Source organism: Schistocerca serialis, chromosome 1 (genome assembly GCF_023864345.2).
Source record: "Schistocerca serialis cubense isolate TAMUIC-IGC-003099 chromosome 1, iqSchSeri2.2, whole genome shotgun sequence".
Taxonomy (NCBI): Eukaryota; Metazoa; Arthropoda; class Insecta; order Orthoptera; family Acrididae; genus Schistocerca; species Schistocerca serialis.
Genome location: NC_064638.1, coordinates 129,803,370 through 129,824,706, shown reverse-complemented (window position 1 = coordinate 129,824,706; position 21,337 = coordinate 129,803,370). Strand labels below are relative to the sequence as shown.

At 37.9% G+C, this 21,337-nt stretch overlaps 2 protein-coding genes across 2 annotated transcripts in view; both read right to left on the bottom strand.

Annotated features, from left to right (window-relative positions):
- Positions 1 to 21,337, bottom strand: part of LOC126464102 (rhotekin-like) — a 755,639-nt gene that overhangs the window by 1,557 nt on the left and 732,745 nt on the right. The gene's annotated exons all lie outside the window — the stretch shown is intronic.
- The window catches only part of LOC126455673 (uncharacterized), a 29,125-nt gene that overhangs the window by 1,406 nt on the left and 6,382 nt on the right, over positions 1 to 21,337 (bottom strand). Inside the window, exons 3-4 of the mRNA XM_050091477.1 lie at positions 15,003 to 15,160; positions 14,794 to 14,906 (exon numbers count right to left, since the gene is read on the bottom strand). Of these exons, the coding sequence (XP_049947434.1) occupies positions 14,794 to 14,906; positions 15,003 to 15,160 (271 nt within the window). The remainder of the gene's footprint in view (positions 1 to 14,793; positions 14,907 to 15,002; positions 15,161 to 21,337) is intronic.

Sequence of the window (21,337 nt, the reverse complement as noted above, 5' to 3'; positions counted from 1 at the left end):
AAGTGAAATATAACTTCATGAATCAGGGTATTAATTTTAGGAAGACTTGAGATATTAATTTATTTTTCTTTTATAATTGTCTAGATCATGTACATTATAAAACATTAAAATGTGACAACTTGTATCAGTTGACTAAGCAACCATGATCACATCTGAGAACAAATAAAGAACAGAAAATTGCCTTAAGTTAAATTTTACAAATCAAAACCTCAAACTTATACAAGACAGAAAGCAAGGAAATAAATAAAAGTACTATAGAACTTCGCTAATCCATCCCCTACAGGGCCGAGAGCATGATCAGAATGCATAAAAGGCCGGATTGTCAGAAGAACAGTTTTAGTTGGTAACAAAACAAAAATGAAAACGTCAACACACTAAAAATTCTTATACAAAAGTGTAATGTAAGGTAGTGTCTGTAGTCTAAAATACACCTGTATCTTACAGTAACTATATTGCAACTGTAAGTGAAAGTTTAACAGCTGTCCATATCCTATTAGACACACACAACTAATTTGTAATTAACTAATTAAAACATGAGATTACATGATAAAAAGTGTTCTGTTGTTAATCAGGACAAAAAAGATCTGTAATGAGCTTCTGCTTAGCAACCAATAACCTTGATTTTGCCACTATGTTCCACCATTATCTATCCACAAAATGCCTTTTGGGTGGACGTATGGCTCATTCAATTTACTGGAAGGTTATACCAAACGCTTTTTTTTACTAACTGTATGCGATACTTGAGCCATAGGTTCATTGTCTTCATTACCATCACCAGCTTTCTCATTTTCATCGGTTCTCCAATTTACAGCATCAATGATTTGATCATCAGTTAATTATTCTCCCATTGTGCAGTGAACTTCAGCTGTACTGATCCACTCACTCATGCCACTGGTCTCAATGCCCAGTTGTAAAGTTTGCAAACGCCACAAAATCCTTGGAGTGTCTTGACTTTCATCACTTGTTGCATGATCTGTTTCATCTTAATTCTCTTTGCCCATTTCATTTGAGGTTTCATCTTTAATTTCATTCATTTCCAGCCACAGTTTGTGGCAACATTTTTCAAGCATTGATGCCGGCTTTTCTTCCCAAACTTTGGCAATTGTATAGATCATACCTTTTATATTCCTGATTTCATTGCTTGAAACAACCTACCTTCTTGTGTCCTATCTAAAGTTGATCAGTTGTATTTATGATGATATTGCCTGTTGAGCCACTCACTGACATTCTGGTCCATGAACTGGATTAGACATGTTATGTCAACAGGAAGAAACAAAGTTTCATTTCACCTTTTGAAGTTCACCTTCAGATGGATGAGATGTCACACTGTCAAGTATCAATATGGCACGTTTACGAGAGGTGTTGGTTTCATTTTCCTACTCACTTTTAAGGTATTTTGTAATGATAGGGGCTAATTGGTCATAAAACCATTCCTTAAAGAAACTGGATTTCATCCATCACATTGACTTGTGGTTGCAATTATACACGATACTGCTGCGATATTTATGTTTTTGAATATCTTCAACTTTTTTGGCTTTTCTGATCACAAATAATGGCATCTTGTGATTGTCATTAGCAGTACTACAGAAAGCAATAGTAATTCTATCTTTGGCAAGTTTTGTACCTGCAAGACATTGATTTTGTGTAGCAAGAATACTTACATGGAGCATTTGGTTCAAGCCACACTCATCAATGTTATACACATGATCAGGGGTCAGGTTTAGCTCTTTAACCAAGTTTTCAAATATCAGAACAAATTCATCTGCAACTTTTTCATCATCAGACAGCTTTTCACCTACAGTAATTACATTTTATATGCCACATTGTTTTTTCCACCAATGTAACCATTGTTCACTTGCTGTAAACTTTTCATTTTCAAGTAATTTTTCATACGAAACCAGTGCATTTTCTTTTATGATTGGTCCAGACTACAGAGTTCCTTTTCTTCTCTCCTGTTCAAACCACAAATACAAAGCATTGTCTAGAATTTCACTTTCAGGCTTCTTCGAAGTCTTCAGTCCTTTTACATCATAGATCATCTCTGTATGACTTACAAGAGTTTTCATATTTTTTACCAGTCCTTAACAGTTGTTATGCCAGTCCTTACCTCACTTGCAATGATTTGAAGAGACTCACCTTACCTAACATTTCAAGCACTTTCGTTTCTCTCCTAAAGATATTGTCATTTAGTTGATGCCATAATTTAGTTTCATATACTGTAATATGTGAGACCAACACTGTTACTAGTTTCTAAAAGGAATATTTGCATAATAAACTTAGTGATTGAGTTAGAAACAAGACATTTCATATTAAAACTGGTCTAACTACCGCACCTATCAATGGTCAGCTGCCTAGTGATCAATATCGCTGATGATGAGTCATCAACAAGTTTTAACAAACACCAGGAATGAGATGGTTGCACTAAGTGGGGAATCGGACCATCTGAGGTCAGATAGTGAGATTCTACTGTAATAAATGGGCATCAGCTAAATGTGTAATATATATAAATTAACAATATTATGAGTACATCAAAGGGATAATGTGCCATGTTCATATGAGTAACACTCAAGCATGGTATATTTCTTTCTGTTTATTATCCCTGTTTTTATTTTTGTAATAATTTTCACTAGGTAACATATTTCTGCTATTTCTCTTATTCCTATAGGTTTTGAACCAGTCTGTTTTACCTTGCTGATTTATTCAGTTTTTTTTACTGTGAAACCTAGTTTACTTGATAACACTATGTTGCACACAACTGTGTTACCAGCCAGTGTGCACGTGTGGCGCGAGTTTGCACAAATCGGTGGCAAAATTAAACACTATCACAATGTTCCAACTTTGTCACCACTAGATGCTAGTACTGAGGTTAGGTGTGACAGTAGATTGCATAAACTGAAATATGACATGGGGAACGGAGAAAATTGTTCAATTTTTTTGGTACCAATGCCATGCATGTGTGTTTGTGGGATTTACATGGTGCAGACTTAAAAACAAGCAGAGGTATACTGCTGTGCTTGAGGCCATCATACATGATCTGAAACTGGATGGCTTCACAATACATGAGCTGGAGAGCAAAATTCATTCAGTTAGGAGTACAAATACAAACGAATTTAGAAAAATACAGGCAACAAAACATCCAGCTGTAGAACACCCCATGTCTCCAAGACAAAAATCCCATGCTTTGAGTTATCTTATTCTTTTTTAAGGGAAACAGTTGGCAGTAGGAAAGTTTTCACTATCCAGCCGCAAGACCAAACATGTTTCTCACTGTTCCCACCCCTTGTACTGCGATTTAACACAAACAAGCATAACTCTACCACTATTTTACAGCTGCCAAAACTTTCATTTTACACATGACTGTGGCACTTAGAAAACAATAAAACTGAAGTGTACACTGGTCATACCATGTCTACAGAGGTATATGAAACCATTTGCGTGCAACTTGTTTTATGCAAAGATTGGTGTAACCCAGAAATTATTAGGTCAACTCAAACTAGTCACCACATTTTAATGTTTTATAAAGTACACTATTTGGACAATTATAAAAAAAAATTAAGAAATTTTATTTGATCCCTTTCTCCTTCTCTATGTCGAATATAACTGTGTTCTTGAGTTTGCGAAATGCAATTCCATGATTACAGTGCAAAGACGTTTCAGGTTGAGGTACCAAATTGATCCTCTGAATGGGTGGAACATTCGCAGATGGTATCAGCAGTTTCTAGATACAGGATGTGTATGTAAGGGAAAGAGTCCTGGCTGCCCTCATGTTCCTGAAGAAAATGTTGCATGAATTCAAACTGCTTTCCAACATAGTCCTTCAAAATCAACTCGTCATGCCACTCGGGAGTTACAACTACCCACAACAACAATTTGGCATGTTTTGAGACGTTGGTTGGTTATAAAGCCATACAAGTTACAGCTGTTACAAGCTCTGTGTCCTGATGACAAACGCAAATATGCAGCATTTTTAATGAGATTCTTGATGCTATTGATAATGATAACACTTCCACACAACACATCGTGTTCAGTGGTGAAGCAACTTTCCATGTTAGTGGTCAGGTAAACAAACACAATGTTTGAATTTGGGACCTACAAAACCAACATGCAGCCATTGAACATGTATGAGATTTGCCCAAAGTCAATGTGTTTTGTGCGATATCTCAATCATCTGTTTATGGCCCATTCTTCTTTGATGGAAACACAGTTAATGGTCAGCAGTATCTTGCTATGTTACAAAACTGGTTGTTTCTGAGGCTGCACGAAGACAACTTCATTTTTCAACAAGATGGGACACCCCCTCACTGGAGTCGCCAAGTGCATGAATATCTGAATGAAACTCTACCGAACCGTTGGATTGGTCATCAAGGAGCTGGCGACTTAGCAGGTCTCAGCTGGGCTCCACTGTCACCGGATTTGACACACTCCAACTTCTTTCTGTGGGGTTTCGTTAAAGACAACGTTTATGTGCCACCACTCCCATAGAACCTGGAAGAGTTGAAGAACTGTATCTGTACTGCCATAACATCAGTGACAAAGGACATGCTTGCCCGAGTATGGAAGGAATTTGAGTATTGATGTGATATTGTTTGTGTCATTGATGGAGGACACATTGAACATGTGTAATCTGAACTTGACAGGTTCGTAAATAGGTGTGTAAAGTTTCATATTCGTATGTCTTAAAGTTTAATAAATATATATATTCTTTCTGAAACACCCTTTATGTAAGACAATACAAGAAAGATGAACTGACACAGTTCAACATACCCATGTGAAACAGCTCATTCTGATTAAATCACCAATCAATGGTTTTCAGACATTGTATATTTATAAGTACAATCAGAAATAGATCACTGAGACATGCTATATGAAAACAGCACTTAGCTAATTATAAATTTTTCGCTATTGTTTGCTTCTTTAACTACATGCTATGACAGCTGACTGCAACCATGATGCATTTGGGAAGATTAACCTCTTTATTCCTTATGTACACGTGTGTGGACTTCCAGAATTCACACTGTAAAATTAAGAAATGGGTTTTACCAACACAATACCTGCATCACATGTTTTTGTTCCCATAGTTTCGATTTTTGCTGGTAGATTGTACCACACACTGCATGCAGTGCTACTTACAGTGTTTTGAAGATATAATTCAGAAGAATGGTGAAAAATGCCTCTAAATGCAGCAATGAAATGTGTACTTCATGCATGATAACAGTGTACAGGAAGTGAAATATATATTTGTATTTACTTAATAACAATTTCTTTTTAAAATTCTATGACCAAGATTTTTTTATTAAGTGTTATTAAAATTTTTCCTTCTAATGATTAAGACCACAAGTACACATGTGTACCTTAAATATTTTAGAAAATATAAAATTAAATCAATGTAATTTAGAATTTAGCTATGTGTAAAAACAATAAAATGACTGATGAAAACATTGCATTTTTAGCATTCTTCTGGAACACTACAGTTCCAGATCTTATCTTGCCTCTCATGTGTACTGTGTCATCCATGTTCCATTTGTATAGGCTACATTTGAGACTAATACTTCCATAAAGGAATTTCTAACATCTAAGCCTATATGTTCTTTACTGAAGCTATCAATGCTAATTTTGCTACCCGAACAGCAAAATTCATTCACCACTTAATCTCTCATTTCCTAATCATATTCCCTCATTATCACCCAATTTAATTCAAAACACATTCCATTACATTCTTTTCTTTTTTGTTTGCATTCATCTGACAGAACTGCAATATCATGGGCAAATCTCCAAGTTTTTATTTGTCCTCCCTGAAACTCAACTTCCTTTCCAAATTCTTCTTAGTTTCCTTTACTGTCTGCTCAATGTAGAGACAGTAACTTAGGGATAGAGTGCAAACCTATTTCACTCCTTTCTCAATTAGGGCATCCCTTTTGTGTTATCAAACTGCAGTCTGGTTGCTGCACCTGTTGTTGTTGTTGTTGTTGTTGACAATGACAATGATAAGTATACTTCAGATATAAAATTCCCTGTGGGTGCACCAAGAAAAGTAAAGAGATGATTTCCTCAAACTGGATGGCAACAAAGAGGAAAGTATTTTAAAGAGCTCATTCAGCAACTCAGTATTGTTTATCCACAACTGATTATCTCAAAATATGGTAATTATTACATCTATAAGAAAATATTCATCTTGAGACTGAAACTCAATCTTGTGTCTGTGTTTCCTTACAAATAAATTTGTTTTATGAGAACTTAATGTACGAAAGTGACTTATATCAAAAATTTATGAATGGTAATGTTGTAGTTTTGTGGTTAATATTATTTTATTCTATGTGGAAGCATGGGTGTGCATGTGTGTTTTTGAGAGAGAGAGAGATTGCACATGTGCATGCAATATAGTATTCTTCCACTTATCTGCACTGTGTTCCTGTTCACAAGATGAGAAAACAGTGACACAGTTCCAGTTTCATGTGTTAACAAAGTGTACATTACAACAACTGTCCATCTTAAAATATGTGAATAATTTTCTTAAATACTGAGTTATGTATGTACAGATATAAAGTGCAGTTTTCCTGGTATTTGACAGAGAGGAAATAAAAAAATCCACTGATAACGCTGTAACTTCAGTGAAACATGTCTGGCTAGTCGCAAAGAAAAGTTTGTGTTTGCTGAAGGTGGAACCTATTCAAACATAAATTTGTGAGAAAATAATATGCAATAGGATGAGACTAAAGTCTATCAAAACCTTACAAATTTGGAACTTTAAAGCTTTGCAGAGCAATGCATAAATTACTGGTAGACACATGGAATGTCGCACGAAACTTTATTAATGTAATAGTAAACACCAGGTAATACTATCAATTTTCACTAGCCAGTTAATAACTCCACCTGATAATGTGTAGGCAGTACTGCACTACCCTTGCTACTGAACATCAACTGTGTTTCTCAATAGACATAATGAAGGTTTTATTGTTATGTCTTTGGAGCATCTAACTCCTGTTCTTAGGTAGCCACAAAGATCTGTTTATATTTCACAAAGTCCCGAACATTATATATCCAGATTAGGCCTCACATTTAGACAGTTTTTAGTGTCATCTATTTTTTATGTTTGCTTTCAATGTATTTTGATATAGTCTGATTTTGGGTTGGTCTGTTGTTGTTGAAATTGTGAACACAGTGTTTCAGGTAGGCCAGAGAGCTATTGAAGTTATTCTCATTGGTTTTAGTAGTTGTATATTAATATTAGATATGAGAGTTCCAGGACTACAAAATGAATGATAATCGGTCATGTTATACAAATGAGGTGAAGATGTTTGCATTGCATACCTAAATTGTTTCTGCCAAGTTAGTTAAAAACTGTGCATGAACCTTCAGTTTTTGCTTCATATTCTCTAAGTGTAAGCTGTTAGTAAGAGTGCAGTCAACTCTCACTTTGATGCTACAGTTTATTTTCACATTCAGCTTTTTTCATTCTTAGACACATTCGCTTTCTACCTCATATCTCCGGTATTAAGACAAGTTACCATACTGATAGCGTAAAAAAATGTCTTCAGACTTTATTGTTGCCATATATGTATAAGGGATGTTCGAAAGAAAAGGTACAAAATGGCACCATGGGTATAATTGAAGTCTTTATTTGAAGTAACCACCTGAGGCCCGAGCACAACTACCCCACTGTTCCATGAGCCAAAATATTCCCTTTTTCCAGAATTCCTGTGGCTGTGACAGGAACCATTCCTCCACTGTGTCCTTCAATTCGTTAAGTGAGTTGAAGCACTTCCCCTTTGCAATGTTTATAGTGTACTAAACATGAAGCCACAGGACGACATATGTGGGCTGTATGGTGAATGCTCAAGATGCTCCCACTTCAACCTTGCCATTAAATTTTGTGTGTCATTGGAGATGTGGGAACATTCATTATCATGGAGCAGAATCACTCCCTACATGAACAGCACAGGCCGTTGTCTTACAATATACACCACTGTTGTTGATTTTCCTGTGCTTGAGGAATTCAATGATTATCAGACTTCGGACATCAAAACAGACAGTAACCATCATCTGGCCTGTTGAGGACACAGCTTCGAACATCGTAGGGGGACTTGACAAAGACATGCAACCACACCAGACACTATTTTCAGGTTCCTGCATGTCTCACTAAGTTATCCCAGAGCTGCATATGTAAAACGTGGTGTCACAAGGCTTAGGCCTGTCCCACCCCTCATTAAATCGACCAAGACTTATATGAATAATTGTAAGAACAGTTATTATTATTATGTTCTTTAAGTTTGTTTTTTGGGTTTTCAGAAATACTGTGAGAAGAAAGTTTATTTATGTTGCAGATAATGTGGAAGACGTTGCCCAACGATCACCACGAAAGTTCGACGTAGCGGCAAGTGGGCAAGGAATAAAACGAATGCTGCAAACTACCACAAGCCATGGAAGAGCCTGGGCCGCGAAGGTGTCGAGCTTCCTAGGTCATTGTCATTGTTGGACAACTTCAAAGGAGGAGATAGTCTGCTTTCTCTTTGTAAACAGATTGATTGAGTCTTGAAAGGTTCATGTAAAACGTATAGGCGGGTGACACATTAGGTGGGACCCGATGCCTGTAATACTTCCACAGTTATTAAAAAGTTGTTAAACGGCAAAACCAATAGTTCATCACTTATATAGATAAAAAGTAGTATGGATATAGGAAAGGAAGAGTTGCGGCATCAGAATGAAAAGTGACACATTGCTCAGCAACGAAGGAGGACATAAACAGCAGGCATTACATCGTGAAAACAAATCAACTGATAAAATAGTAAGTCTGTAATTATGCATAAATCCACGTAACACTGCAAAATTTTAATCGGTTTTGTTGTTATGACATTTTGTGCCTTTTCATTTGAATGCTCCTTATAATATAAAAGTTCAATAAGAACATGGACCAATACTGAATCTTGAGAGCAGTCAGATACGTAACAAGTTTCACTTGGAAGTCTTTCAACTGAAAGTTATATGAGCTTTGTTTCCATTTAACATTTGTGTCTCGGTAGAGAAAACAGTGGATAATTCTTTAAGCCACTTGTGTTTTTCTCAGACCATTGCTTCTTTCCACCTTTACTGTAATAAACGTAGTAAATATACCATATCTTTCAAAAATATTTACTTTGAATTATACATAACTTAAACAATTATATGTAACTTACATAACTAATGAAAATAACTAGACAATTATTAAACAGAGAATGAACAAAACCTCAAGAAAAAAACATCTCTTTTTTGGGAAGCACTGATAAAGAAAAGAATTAAAAACAATAAATGTCCCAAACATTTGTTTTCAAGCTGGCAAAGCATTATTTCAGCTTTTCTAATACTAACACAGCACCATATAAAGAAGAAACAAGCTTAAAAGACAGACAAATCTAGAAAATATACTATTATAATTAAGCTTGTGCTTTTATGCAGTGATTATGTGCTGTTGCAATATTTGAATTCTTTTAGAATAAAATATGTGGTCTGGTAGTCAAAGAAAGCAAACAAAGGCAGCGTTACTTTACTGCTTACCAATGATTTCCACGATGACCAGTTAACCTAAGGTTAGCAGAAAGGCAAAATGGTTAATCAAATTTTAAGAGCAAAAGTCTTGTTAATAGGGATGAGGTAAAGCTACTAAATGAATTAACATACAATATGTATACTTCACACGCGGTATATTTCATAGTTAATACTTCATGCCAGTTTGTTAATAAAGGATGAGAGGCCATGCATGTAACACACAGAAGGACAAATCCCGTGACACCATTATTTTGCTTGAAGATACATTGACAGCAAAATAGTGACTTTTGGTTAATCTTGTGCCAGAAGGACTTAACACTGGTCCAGAACTGCATCTTTTGTAAATTGTGTAATTCTGGCCAGTGGTGAGTATCACTCATTGTACTATACAAAAAAAATTAGAAACAAGCAAAATTTCTAGTGTCATCAAATTCATTTATTTCAACGTTCAACACACCCACCCACCCACCCATATATATATATATATATATATATATATATATATATATATATATATACATATATATATATATATATATATATATATATATATATATATATATATATAGGTGGGACCCGATGCCTGTAATACTTCCACAGTTATTAAAAAGTTGTTAAACGGCAAAACCAATAGTTCATCACTTATATAGATAAAAAGTAGTATGGATATAGGAAAGGAAGAGTTGCGGCATCAGAATATATATATATATATATATATATATATATATATATATATATATAAAAACAAAGATGAGGTGACTTACCGAACAAAAGCGCTGGCAGGTCGATAGACACACAAACAAACACAAACATACACACAAAATTCAAGCTTTCGCAACAAACTGTTGCCTCATCAGCAAAGAGGGAAGGAGAGGGGAAGACGAAAGGAAGTGGGATTTAAGGGAGAGGATAAGGAGTCATTCCAATCCCGGGAGCGGAAAGACTTACCTTAGGGGGAAAAAAGGACAGGTATACACTCGCACACACGCACATATCCATCCACACGTACAGACACAAGCAGACATATTTTCTGCTTGTGTCTGTACGTGTGGATGGACGTACAGACACAAGCAGAAAATATGTCTGCTTGTGTCTGTACGTGTGGATGGATATGTGCGTGTGTGCGAGTGTATACCTGTCCTTTTTTCCCCCTAAGGTAAGTCTTTCCGCTCCCGGGATTGGAATGACTCCTTACCCTCTCCCTTAAATATATATATATATATATATATATATATATATATATATATATATATATATATATATATATAATGAGAAGTTTTATTTACATGCACATGGCACTCTTGGATGTATCATTTCTGTTCTAATTTTAATAACCTTGTGATGGGCAACTGAAAGCAGGAGAAATCAACATTGGGAGATCACATTCAGCAGTCTGACACAATAACAGCTATTTGTTCATCAGTCGGCCTTTCTTCTGTGGCAAAATAAAATCAGAGTTTAAATTCCAATAACTATGAGAATGATAATGTGTAAACAGTGGTTGAGCCAGGAATGGATAGATCGTGTCTGTACATACTTGTCTTGCAGTATACATTTAGCCTGTGACATCATCACATCAGTGTAGGTGCTTATGAGTGTATTTTATGAATTAGCTTTTTGTTAAGTTATAAATTAGTGTAGCATGGAAACATATTTATCTAGGATGTTGATTCAAGTGTGATTGCAAAGAGCTCGCAGAGCAATTCTAGGACCCAATGTGAGACAACAGAAATATTTGCTGGAATATAAGTGAACGTCAGCATTAAATTAAAAATTGCAAAATGATGAAAGATGTCATCTCATATAACTTCTATATGTACCCAGAACTACATAAAATGCAAACTGGAGGAAAGCCCCTATCAAAAGGAATCCAAAAACGCTCAAACATCCAGTGCTGAGCGAATGCAAGAGTGTGTCAAAACGTAAATGAATAAATGTAGCAAAACAATTACGTAGCTGGCCAGTCGGGAACACAGTAGCCAACAACAGTCCACACATGTGGTTTTTCTGTTCTGTAATCACTCTACTATGCTATGTAATCACTGTGTTAAAGAGACTGATAATTAAATTATATATTAATATGAAACACTTGTTATGATTTTATCCCTACTGCATGGACCGAAACTGCAGACAAAGTGTTATTGAGTTCTGTTGATACCAACAGCTTTAGGTTCAATGTTTTCACAATTTTTACCATCATAACTTTTGAAATAAGATTTACAACATATGAGATTTGGCCAAAATGATTAGTGCTTGGTTAACAGATTTCTCCCAGTGTTATGTTTTTCAACTGCCAATCACAAGATTACTTTAATCAGAAAATGACAGTAGTGGTATGAACTATCCAGAAAAATAGAAAATCACTTTGTCTATGTAATACAAAAATTATGAATGACTAGGTAGCCACATACTGCTCTAGATTTGGAAGACTTTGTTATGTTGGTACTGTGTGCTGTATCTGGAAGACATACATTACAGTTCTCTACGTTATGATCATTGATTTTTATGTTTAGTGCTTGAATGAAAGTTTTTAACAGAACTGTAGATCATATGGAATGCAGGCAGCTGTTTCAAGAGATACTTCAAATATTACTTTTTGCTTATATGAAGTACCACAACAGTAGTAGGTATGGTGTTAGTGTTGAAACTACTGTGCTAGTACATCTGAGGTTCCAATAAGCTAGCTGTGAACAATGTGTTCTTGACTGGGATGAAGAAAGTCATCACTTCCACCAAAAATGCTACACTGTCAAAGTGGAGGCATAGAACTAAAGATGGTCATCAAACAAGAAAGTTACAGGTCACCCGTGCAGGTAAAGGAAAAGAAATTTGAAAAGAGTGAGAAACAGACAAGTAATAAAACATGATGGCTTTTAAGACCTAACTACTGGAAAAATGAATTCACTGCAAAGCTGTGCACTAATGCCTCATCCCCATCCCATCCATACACAATGGTCATATGGAAAAGTCAGGAGTAGTTTGCATGGCAAGTCAATTAGTCACACAACAATCACCTGAATGCCCTATATATACACAACATTTGCTAACCATGCATACCATCTTGTAATAATAAAATATACACTCCTGGAAATTGAAATAAGAACACCGTGAATTCATTGTCCCAGGAAGGGGAAACTTTATTGACACATTCCTGGGGTCAGATACATCACATGATCACACTGACAGAACCACAGGCACATAGACACAGGCAACAGAGCATGCACAATGTCGGCACTAGTACAGTGTATATCCACCTTTCTCAGCAATGCAGGCTGCTATTCTCCCATGGAGACGATCGTAGAGATGCTGGATGTAGTCCTGTGGAACGGCTTGCCATGCCATTTCCACCTGGCGCCTCAGTTGGACCAGCGTTCGTGTTGGACGTGCAGACCGCGTGAGACGACGCTTCATCCAGTCCCAAACATGCTCAATGGGGGACAGATCCGGAGATCTTGCTGGCCAGGGTAGTTGACTTACACCTTCTAGAGCACGTTGGGTGGCACAGGATACATGCGGACGTGCATTGTCCTGTTGGAACAGCAAGTTCCCTTGCCGGTCTAGGAATGGTAGAACGATGGGTTCGATGACGGTTTGGATGTACCGTGCACTATTCAGTGTCCCCTCGACGATCACCAGTGGTGTACGGCCAGTGTAGGAGATCGCTCCCCACACCATGATGCCGGGTGTTGGCCCTGTGTGCCTCGGTCGTATGCAGTCCTGATTGTGGCGCTCACCTGCACGGCGCCAAACATGCATACGACCATCATTGGCACCAAGGCAGAAGCGACTCTCATCGCTGAAGACGACACGTCTCCATTCATCCCTCCATTCACGCCTGTTGCGACACCACTGGAGGCGGGCTGCACGATGTTGGGGCGTGAGCGGAAGACGGCCTAACGGTGTGCGGGACCGTAGCCCAGCTTCATGGAGACGGTTGCGAATGGTCCTCGCCGATACCCCAGGAGCAACAGTGCCCCTAATTTGCTGGGAAGTGGCGGTGCGGTCCCCTACGGCACTGCGTAGGATCCTACGGTCTTGGCGTGCATCCGTGCGTCGCTGCGGTCCGGTCCCAGGTCAACGGGCACGTGCACCTTCCGCCGACCACTGGCGACAACATTGATGTACTGTGGAGACCTCACGCCCCACGTGTTGAGCAATTCGGCGGTACGTCCACCCGGCCTCCCGCATGCCCACTATATGCCCTCGCTCAAAGTCCGTCAACTGCACATACGGTTCACGTCCACACTGTCGCGGCATGCTACCAGTGTTAAAGACTGCGATGGAGCTCCGTATGCCACGGCAAACTGGCTGACACTGACGGCGGCGGTGCACAAATGCTGCGCAGCTAGCGCCATTCGACGGCCAACACTGCGGTTCCTGGTGTGTCCGCTGTGCCGTGCGTGTGATCATTGCTTGTACAGCCCTCTCGCAGTGTCCGGAGCAAGTATGGTGTGTCTGACACACCGGTGTCAATGTGTTCTTTTTTCCATTTCCAGGAGTGTAAGTGGATAAAATATAGTGGAGAATTTCCTTGCTTTGGGGACATTATTTTTGTTCAGAAAACAAAATAATGTGACAGCAACCAGTTGATACAAACAACCTCACCTGGGGAGTAATGACACCAGCAGAATACAAGTTTTGCACTGAGAGCTACATCAGAACAAACCATGTTGGAGAAGATAATGTAACACTGAACTCTGACATTATTTTGTTGAGAATACTGTTATGTGTTCAACAGCTGCCCATTTTTGTTTTAAGGAATAAATGCTTGTCTTATTATACAATTCAAATAAATCCAGTACACATACACAAAAATATTTCACTCTTAGACTGACTTGGTTTTGAAGTGATTTTTTTAGATAGCTGAATAACACAGCACAAAGATGATACATGTAAGAACTTTCAGCAAATTTTGGAATCATTAAAAAATGCTAGTGAATAAATCTACAGACAAAAAGAGCACATTAAAGAACACTTCTGTAATGAAAGAGTAGAAGGCTGAGTACGATTACTGTATACAGTTTGAGACACTGCCACAATGTATGTTGCATCCAGGCCCATATCCTCCTTTCACTTCAGCCTTACAGTGCTTTACAAGGTCAGCTGCATACATAATGTAAAGTTCCCTATTACATTGGCAGTAGTTTAGTTGAAATTAAGTAGCAACATTTATGCCCTCAATGTTAAACAATCTTCTTTTGCATTGTAAATGGCCTCTGGTTTTTATATTTCACTATCCACTCAATAAGTTGATACACATCAAGATTCACTCACCAATAAGTGGTGTCTCATCATACAGTGATCCCTGACGGAGCTGCCTCGCAAAGGAATGTCTTGTTGAGCCGGAAGATGGAATTTCCATTAATTTTTCTGCTGCATGCCTCCACCTGCACATTGTTTAATGTGAAAAAATTAGCAAGTGATTTCAATTAACTGAACCTTCTTATGCACAAGTATACTTTAGTTTTAATTTTTTTAATTACCTTCTGTGATCTTTTGTATGCTGCACTAGGTGTCTTATCCAGTTCTGTTGATCATCAGTGTTCTTGGTGCGAATAATCATTAATTCATCCTTGCCATCACATAAGCTGGAAACTGTAATTTCCTTTGATGCAGTTTTGCTTGGTTGAATAATTGTTTCCTATATGACAGATATTAAGGTTACACACAATCAGTTAATAGTCAAAATAATTTTGTCTACATAGATAACTACAGTTAAGCTTACATGTGGTTAGTGAAAATCATTTTACTAATTCTAAGAACAAAAATTCTGCATCACAACAAAATGGTAGTGAAGATGAGGAAGTTGCAACTATCATTTCTGTCTGTCCATGATTTTGTTCGTGGCTGTGCAAATGTTTTTGAAACCTGATGTTTCTAGGAATTAATATTCCACAGCAAAAGTAGATATTTTCATGCTATTCTTTCTAGCAGATGTGGGTCAAGTCAATTCTCTGATGAACTATTAAGCAGAATGAACACTGCACAGCAAACTGCATGTAATACACTTCATTTTTAACACTAAAGTTCTTTTGCAGAGAAAAGGAGAGAAGTAGGCAGTAATGACATGACAAGATTAGCAAATGACACAGGTATAACTAGTATAGTTTCGAAATGTATATCATTGACAGCTCTCTACCTGCTCTTCTTATATCCCATAACCATCACAGGTAACTAGTAAAGGCAATGACACACACACACACACACACACACACACACACACACACACACACACACACACACACACACACACACACACACACAAACGCACGTGTGCACGCACTTTCCATAAATATATGTTGGGGGGGGGGGGGGGGAGGGAGGGAGGGAGGGAGGGAGAACAAAAATTTTTGCTAACCCTGTCAACAGTAATGGAGCATAGAGGCTCCTGATTCCGCTCCCAGTCAGTACGATGAGACCACACATGTCTAGTCTAAAGGTTTGCAGCTGTCCCCACACTGGCATCCATTGCCCCTTCTCCCGAATGCTGAATTCTCCTGAATAGCTTTCTCGGGAGACACAGTCTGGCTGAGCGGCAAGTCGACAGCAGAAATGTCCGAAGAGGGGCAGCTGATGACTGCGATTCTCTGGAAAATGGGAGATGATACTTTTCTGCTGAACACAATTCAAAACACTTAGAACCACACAATTCAAACCAGCATGGGTTTTCTATGAGGACTAAATTTACATTTAATCCAGGCTCAATTAAATTAATTTTAACCAAAATACACCCTCTCCCAATGAACTCAGATGGACTTAATGTATGAGATGAATAATTTACCAAAATATTCATTCTTTAGCTACAATTGGGAACAATCTATTTATCTTTTTGCTCCTAAACCTTGTTGTCTTTATGAAATAATCCTTGGTTATTGTGCATGTATTGCTATGGCAGGGAAAATCTCATTGATAAATGTCATGTTACAACACAAAATCTAGAAAATATATAAATATCTCTCTTACCCAGATTTTCTACTTTCATGTCATGGGTATGAATACTGTCATGACTTCATCTAGGGTTAACCTGGCAGTAGCAATAAGCTCAAATGTTGGATCACTGTAAAAAAAAGATAGCAGATGTTACTGAAATCATGCTACATGCACAAACATTAATTAACCAGCATTTTATTAAATTTGAAATTTATAAGATAGTAGTAATAACAGGCTATTAAGATCATATTATTTAAATGAAGATTTACAGGAGTAACAAACTGGAGACCAAAAATACTTATGACCACAGATGAATGTCTGGTCCATAAATGTTAACTGTAGGAAGACTGACAAACAACCAAATTTTTAGATACTGTCAAATCTTGATCTTTCAGATTTGCAAATTCCTTTCCTAGGTTTCCTTCTGTCAAATTGATGACAGAATTTTATTACTCATGCATGTAAAATGTGCCTGTCAACAGAATTAATATGTTCACTGGACAACGACAGCAATGAAGCATTGACAAGTAAGAAACACAGTGCACCACAGTGCTCAATGACACATCCTATAATCCAACATAAATTATCACAATCATAAACAGACAATTGTATAATGCTAACAGCATGTATTTTTGTGACTGTAAAACTACCCACGTGGCAGTTTGCTGGTTCCCTTGATACTACTGTAATATTTGTAAGATGATTCCACTATAATGGTTTGGTTAATATGATGATAAAATTCATAGCACATCAATACCCAGAATGGCCAAAAAGTATGCAGTAATTTATGACATACTTAACTGAATGAATATTTTTTTCTGTGGGTGAAGAGTTTTATAAAAAAATCACTCTTTCCTTTAGCTATGAAGAAACACACATCAGACATAAGGATTAAACATTAACAGATAATACTTAAGTCTCAGCTACTGCAATGAAAATACAGTTATCAAACATGCATAATGTGTGATCTATTAAAGCTAGAAACAATTGTTGCTAATTCCAAGTTTGAGGAACATGTTGCATAAAAAAAGGTGAAAACAGTTTACTTAATTCTAGTTTCAATGTCTACATTATATACAGAATCCTTTATTATTAATTCTGGATTTTATTTGTTACAGAAGATAACATGTAAGAATAGTTCGGATACTACTTTATGTCGTGACGCATTACACAATACAACATCCATATGCAACAAAGTAACTTAGGATCATTTTGTTGCGAGTAAGCCTCTGAAGTGTCGTACTATTTCATTGCAGACATTTAATGCATTTCCCAGAATTTACTCAGTCAGTGTTAATGTTCAGGAAAGTAGAAAGCAAAATCACCTCCGGAGATATCAAAGAGAAAGAGACAGATAACGGAAGTCTGTTCAGTTAATGAAATGTTCTCATAGTTGTCAAGAGATAATATTAGCTGCAATGTAGAAGTCTTAAAAACTGGTCACAGTGTACATACTTGTGCACAACCGTAGAAAGTGCAACTTCCACAGTGTGTGTATCATTCAAACATAGAACTACATGTATTGCAGTTGTTTACAGGATTCTACACTTTCAGTTATGATGAGACATAAATGGAAGAATTGTAGAAAGGTGTGCCATTAGAAAATCAAAATACACACAAAATTTTGTTAGTGTGAGCACACACCAGGATAGGGCACTAGTACCTAACGGGTGTACAAAGAAGTTGTGTAGAATGACGTAGTCTGTTGTCACAGCGAAATCTTCCAGAAAAGTCACAATAGAATAGATCTTCCTTTTACTGCTTTAGTTTGTGACCTGCACACTAAATTATCAGGTACTTAATTATGAAACCTGTCCCTAAAAACTGAGTGATGTGGTACAGTGGTTAGCACACTGGACTCGCATTCAGAAAGGAGACAGTGCAAATGCACATCCGGCCATACAGTTTTAGGTTTCCCGTGATTTCCCTAAGTCACTTCAGGCGATATGGTTCCTTTCAAGGGACAAGGATGATTTTCTTTATCATCCTTGAAGCAATGTGAGTTTTGTCCCATCTCTGATGATCTTTATGTCGTCAGATGTTAAACCCTAATTTTCTTTCCTTCCTGTCCCTATAATACAGGATGCAATTCATGAAACAGTAGTGTTGTCCATGTGGTCTGACCAGATGTGAATTAATGAAATCCAGTTCCAGTATTAGAGCATTTAATGGAACACGATCAAGGATCTTCAGAATTTATTGTACTGTCAGCTCGTGAGGTGGAAATGAGGATAATAATACTGACAGAAAAAAAAATTAGTACATCTGGAAACATGAAATCAATTTTGTTCCAATGATAGCATATGCTGCCTAGTGGATAGTAGATTTATTGATAACAATTTCCACCAACAGATAGCATTGTGACATAGCTACCTGAGTGTCATCTCTGTCTATCCTTTAATAGGAAATTCTCACAGTTAGAGGGCGCAGTGCAGTGCAAATGTGTCAAGCAAGCAGGAAACCACGCCAAGGAAATGTACCTGTGCTTCCTACAGCCAACTGAGCAAGTTTGAAAGGATTCAGATTGTGGCTGTCTGAATAGTAGGATGGTCCTTTCAGAGAATTGCCACCCAAGTTGGATGTGATGCTTCAGTTGTGGAATGATGCAGTTATCCATGGTCACCTGAACATTCTCATACCTGTAGATGAGGTTATGGACATCCACACAGCACAGACGTGTATTGTAAGGCCAGTAGTGACAAATGATAAGAGCTACCATGGCATAGATAAGAGGTCTTGTGAGCCCAGATGTGTCAACACAAACTGTTGTGAACTGGTTAATAGCAGTGGAAGTACACCCATGCACACCTCTAGTTCGTCTTCCACTCACATTACAGCACCGACGTAGACAGCTCGACTAGTGCTGTCAGAGGATCACTTGGAAGATGGAATGGCATGCCATGGTCTTCAGCGATGAGAGCAGATTCTGCCTGCATGCAAGTGATAGTCATTTGTGCATACAATGTAGAAATGATGAACACTGAGTGCATTCATCTAAGACACACCAGCCCCATCCCTGGCCTTATGATCTGGGGAGCAATAAGCTACAATTCTCATTCCTCTTTGGTGCTTCTGGAGGGGACACTAAACAGCGCTCTATACATTCTTACGTTAGAAAGATGATGTACTGTTCCAACACAATAATGCTCGCCTCCACACTGCACGTGAAACTCAACATGCTCTGCAAGACACGCAGCAACTTCCTTGGTCAGCACAATCTCCGGGCTTGCCTCCACTTGAGGACGCATCGGATATTACAGTCGGAGAAGTGACTCGTCTGACTTGTCAACGAACAACTCTAACTGAACTATGTGAAAAGGTCGAGGAGGCACAGCATAACTTTTCCCAGAACCATATTCATCATCTGTACAATAGACTGCATGTGAGATTCAACTCCAGCACTGTGAACTGATATGAGGGTTTCAGCATGGGCCAATACCTGATACCACATAATGGCTTGTGTTGTTGATGTACAAATGTAATCATTTCAAATACTCTATATGCAGTATTGCAACAAGTCCTGAATGAATTGGGTACCTCTAAAAGGCTGTACTAATTTCTTCCCAACAGTGTACATGATGCAGTTTTCCAACGGAGTTACCAGATCTCTGTAAACAACAATGGGAAGGTTCGATCAGTCGGTCAGTTCCTCAATGACAGAAACCAGATCCTCAGTCATGTAGCCATTCGAGAAACACTATGTGTATTCACATTGTCGGAAAATCTCATTTGTCCCAGACGTTCTTTCGTCTTGTGGAAAAAAAATCTGGTAATTGCACAGTGCTAGACCTGGACTTCCCATTTAGCAATAACCACATCTCTGTGGTGTCGGTCCAGGGGTGGGTACAATCCACTATCATTGGACGGGACACTGTATTTGTTCCCTACATCATCAAAATTTCGTGGCAAATCTGTGTGCAATTTAGAGGTTTAGTATACATGAATCTTACTGTCCCGTGAACTTCAGCTCTAGCATACATTTCCAGTTGCCGCGCCAAACTCCGATCAACCTGTTACCTGTACTGCAACAGAACTGCATCTGTGAGAAACAAGGAACATACATTTTCTTCTGACAATGCAATACTTCCATTGGAGAATGGTCATTTAATGTATTCCATATGCACTATTGAAATAATAAATCTTGGGTGGATTGAAACCAAAGAAAGGGTGTAGTTTTTTATGTTCTCAGTTGTGTATGTGCATATACATGTACGTAAAGTCTGGGAACACTTTCAGTTATTTATTGCACAAGAACTAAACATTGTTCAGATGTCATACATATTGCATTTTGAAGAGGAACTCTGAAATTTTTTTTTACAAACATACAATATGCATAACACACTGATTTCTTTGGACTCCTTATGAATGTCTCTCATACGTGCACCACATTCACTTCATTCACACTGGGACGTCCGCTTCTCTTTGCCATGCACAAGCAACCCATCATAACGAATTTGTTGTGCTAGGGGTAAATGGGCCTCATTGTTGGTGGCTTCTTACCGTACTTGGTTCTAAACATCCGTTGAACGGCTGTAGCACACTTGTTTTTGTCGAACTCGAACACACAGAAAGCTCGCTCCGCACCTGAACGCGCCATGTTTGCGACTATTGCTGACTATAGGCAAATTACCAAACTACGCTGTGACGGTACACATGCAAAAAAAACTTTCAGGGTTTCTCTTCAAAATGACATATGTATGATATCTGTACAATGTTTTGTTCTAGTGCAATAAATAATTGAAAGTGTTCCCGGACTTCATGTGTGTGTGTGGCGGGGGGCGGGGAGGGGGCGGAGTGTTGGGTGCATTTACTGTAAAGAAGTAAGGATTTATCACTGTGTCAACGAGGATATCACTAGAGACAGAGCGCAAGATTTTGGACTGGTGAA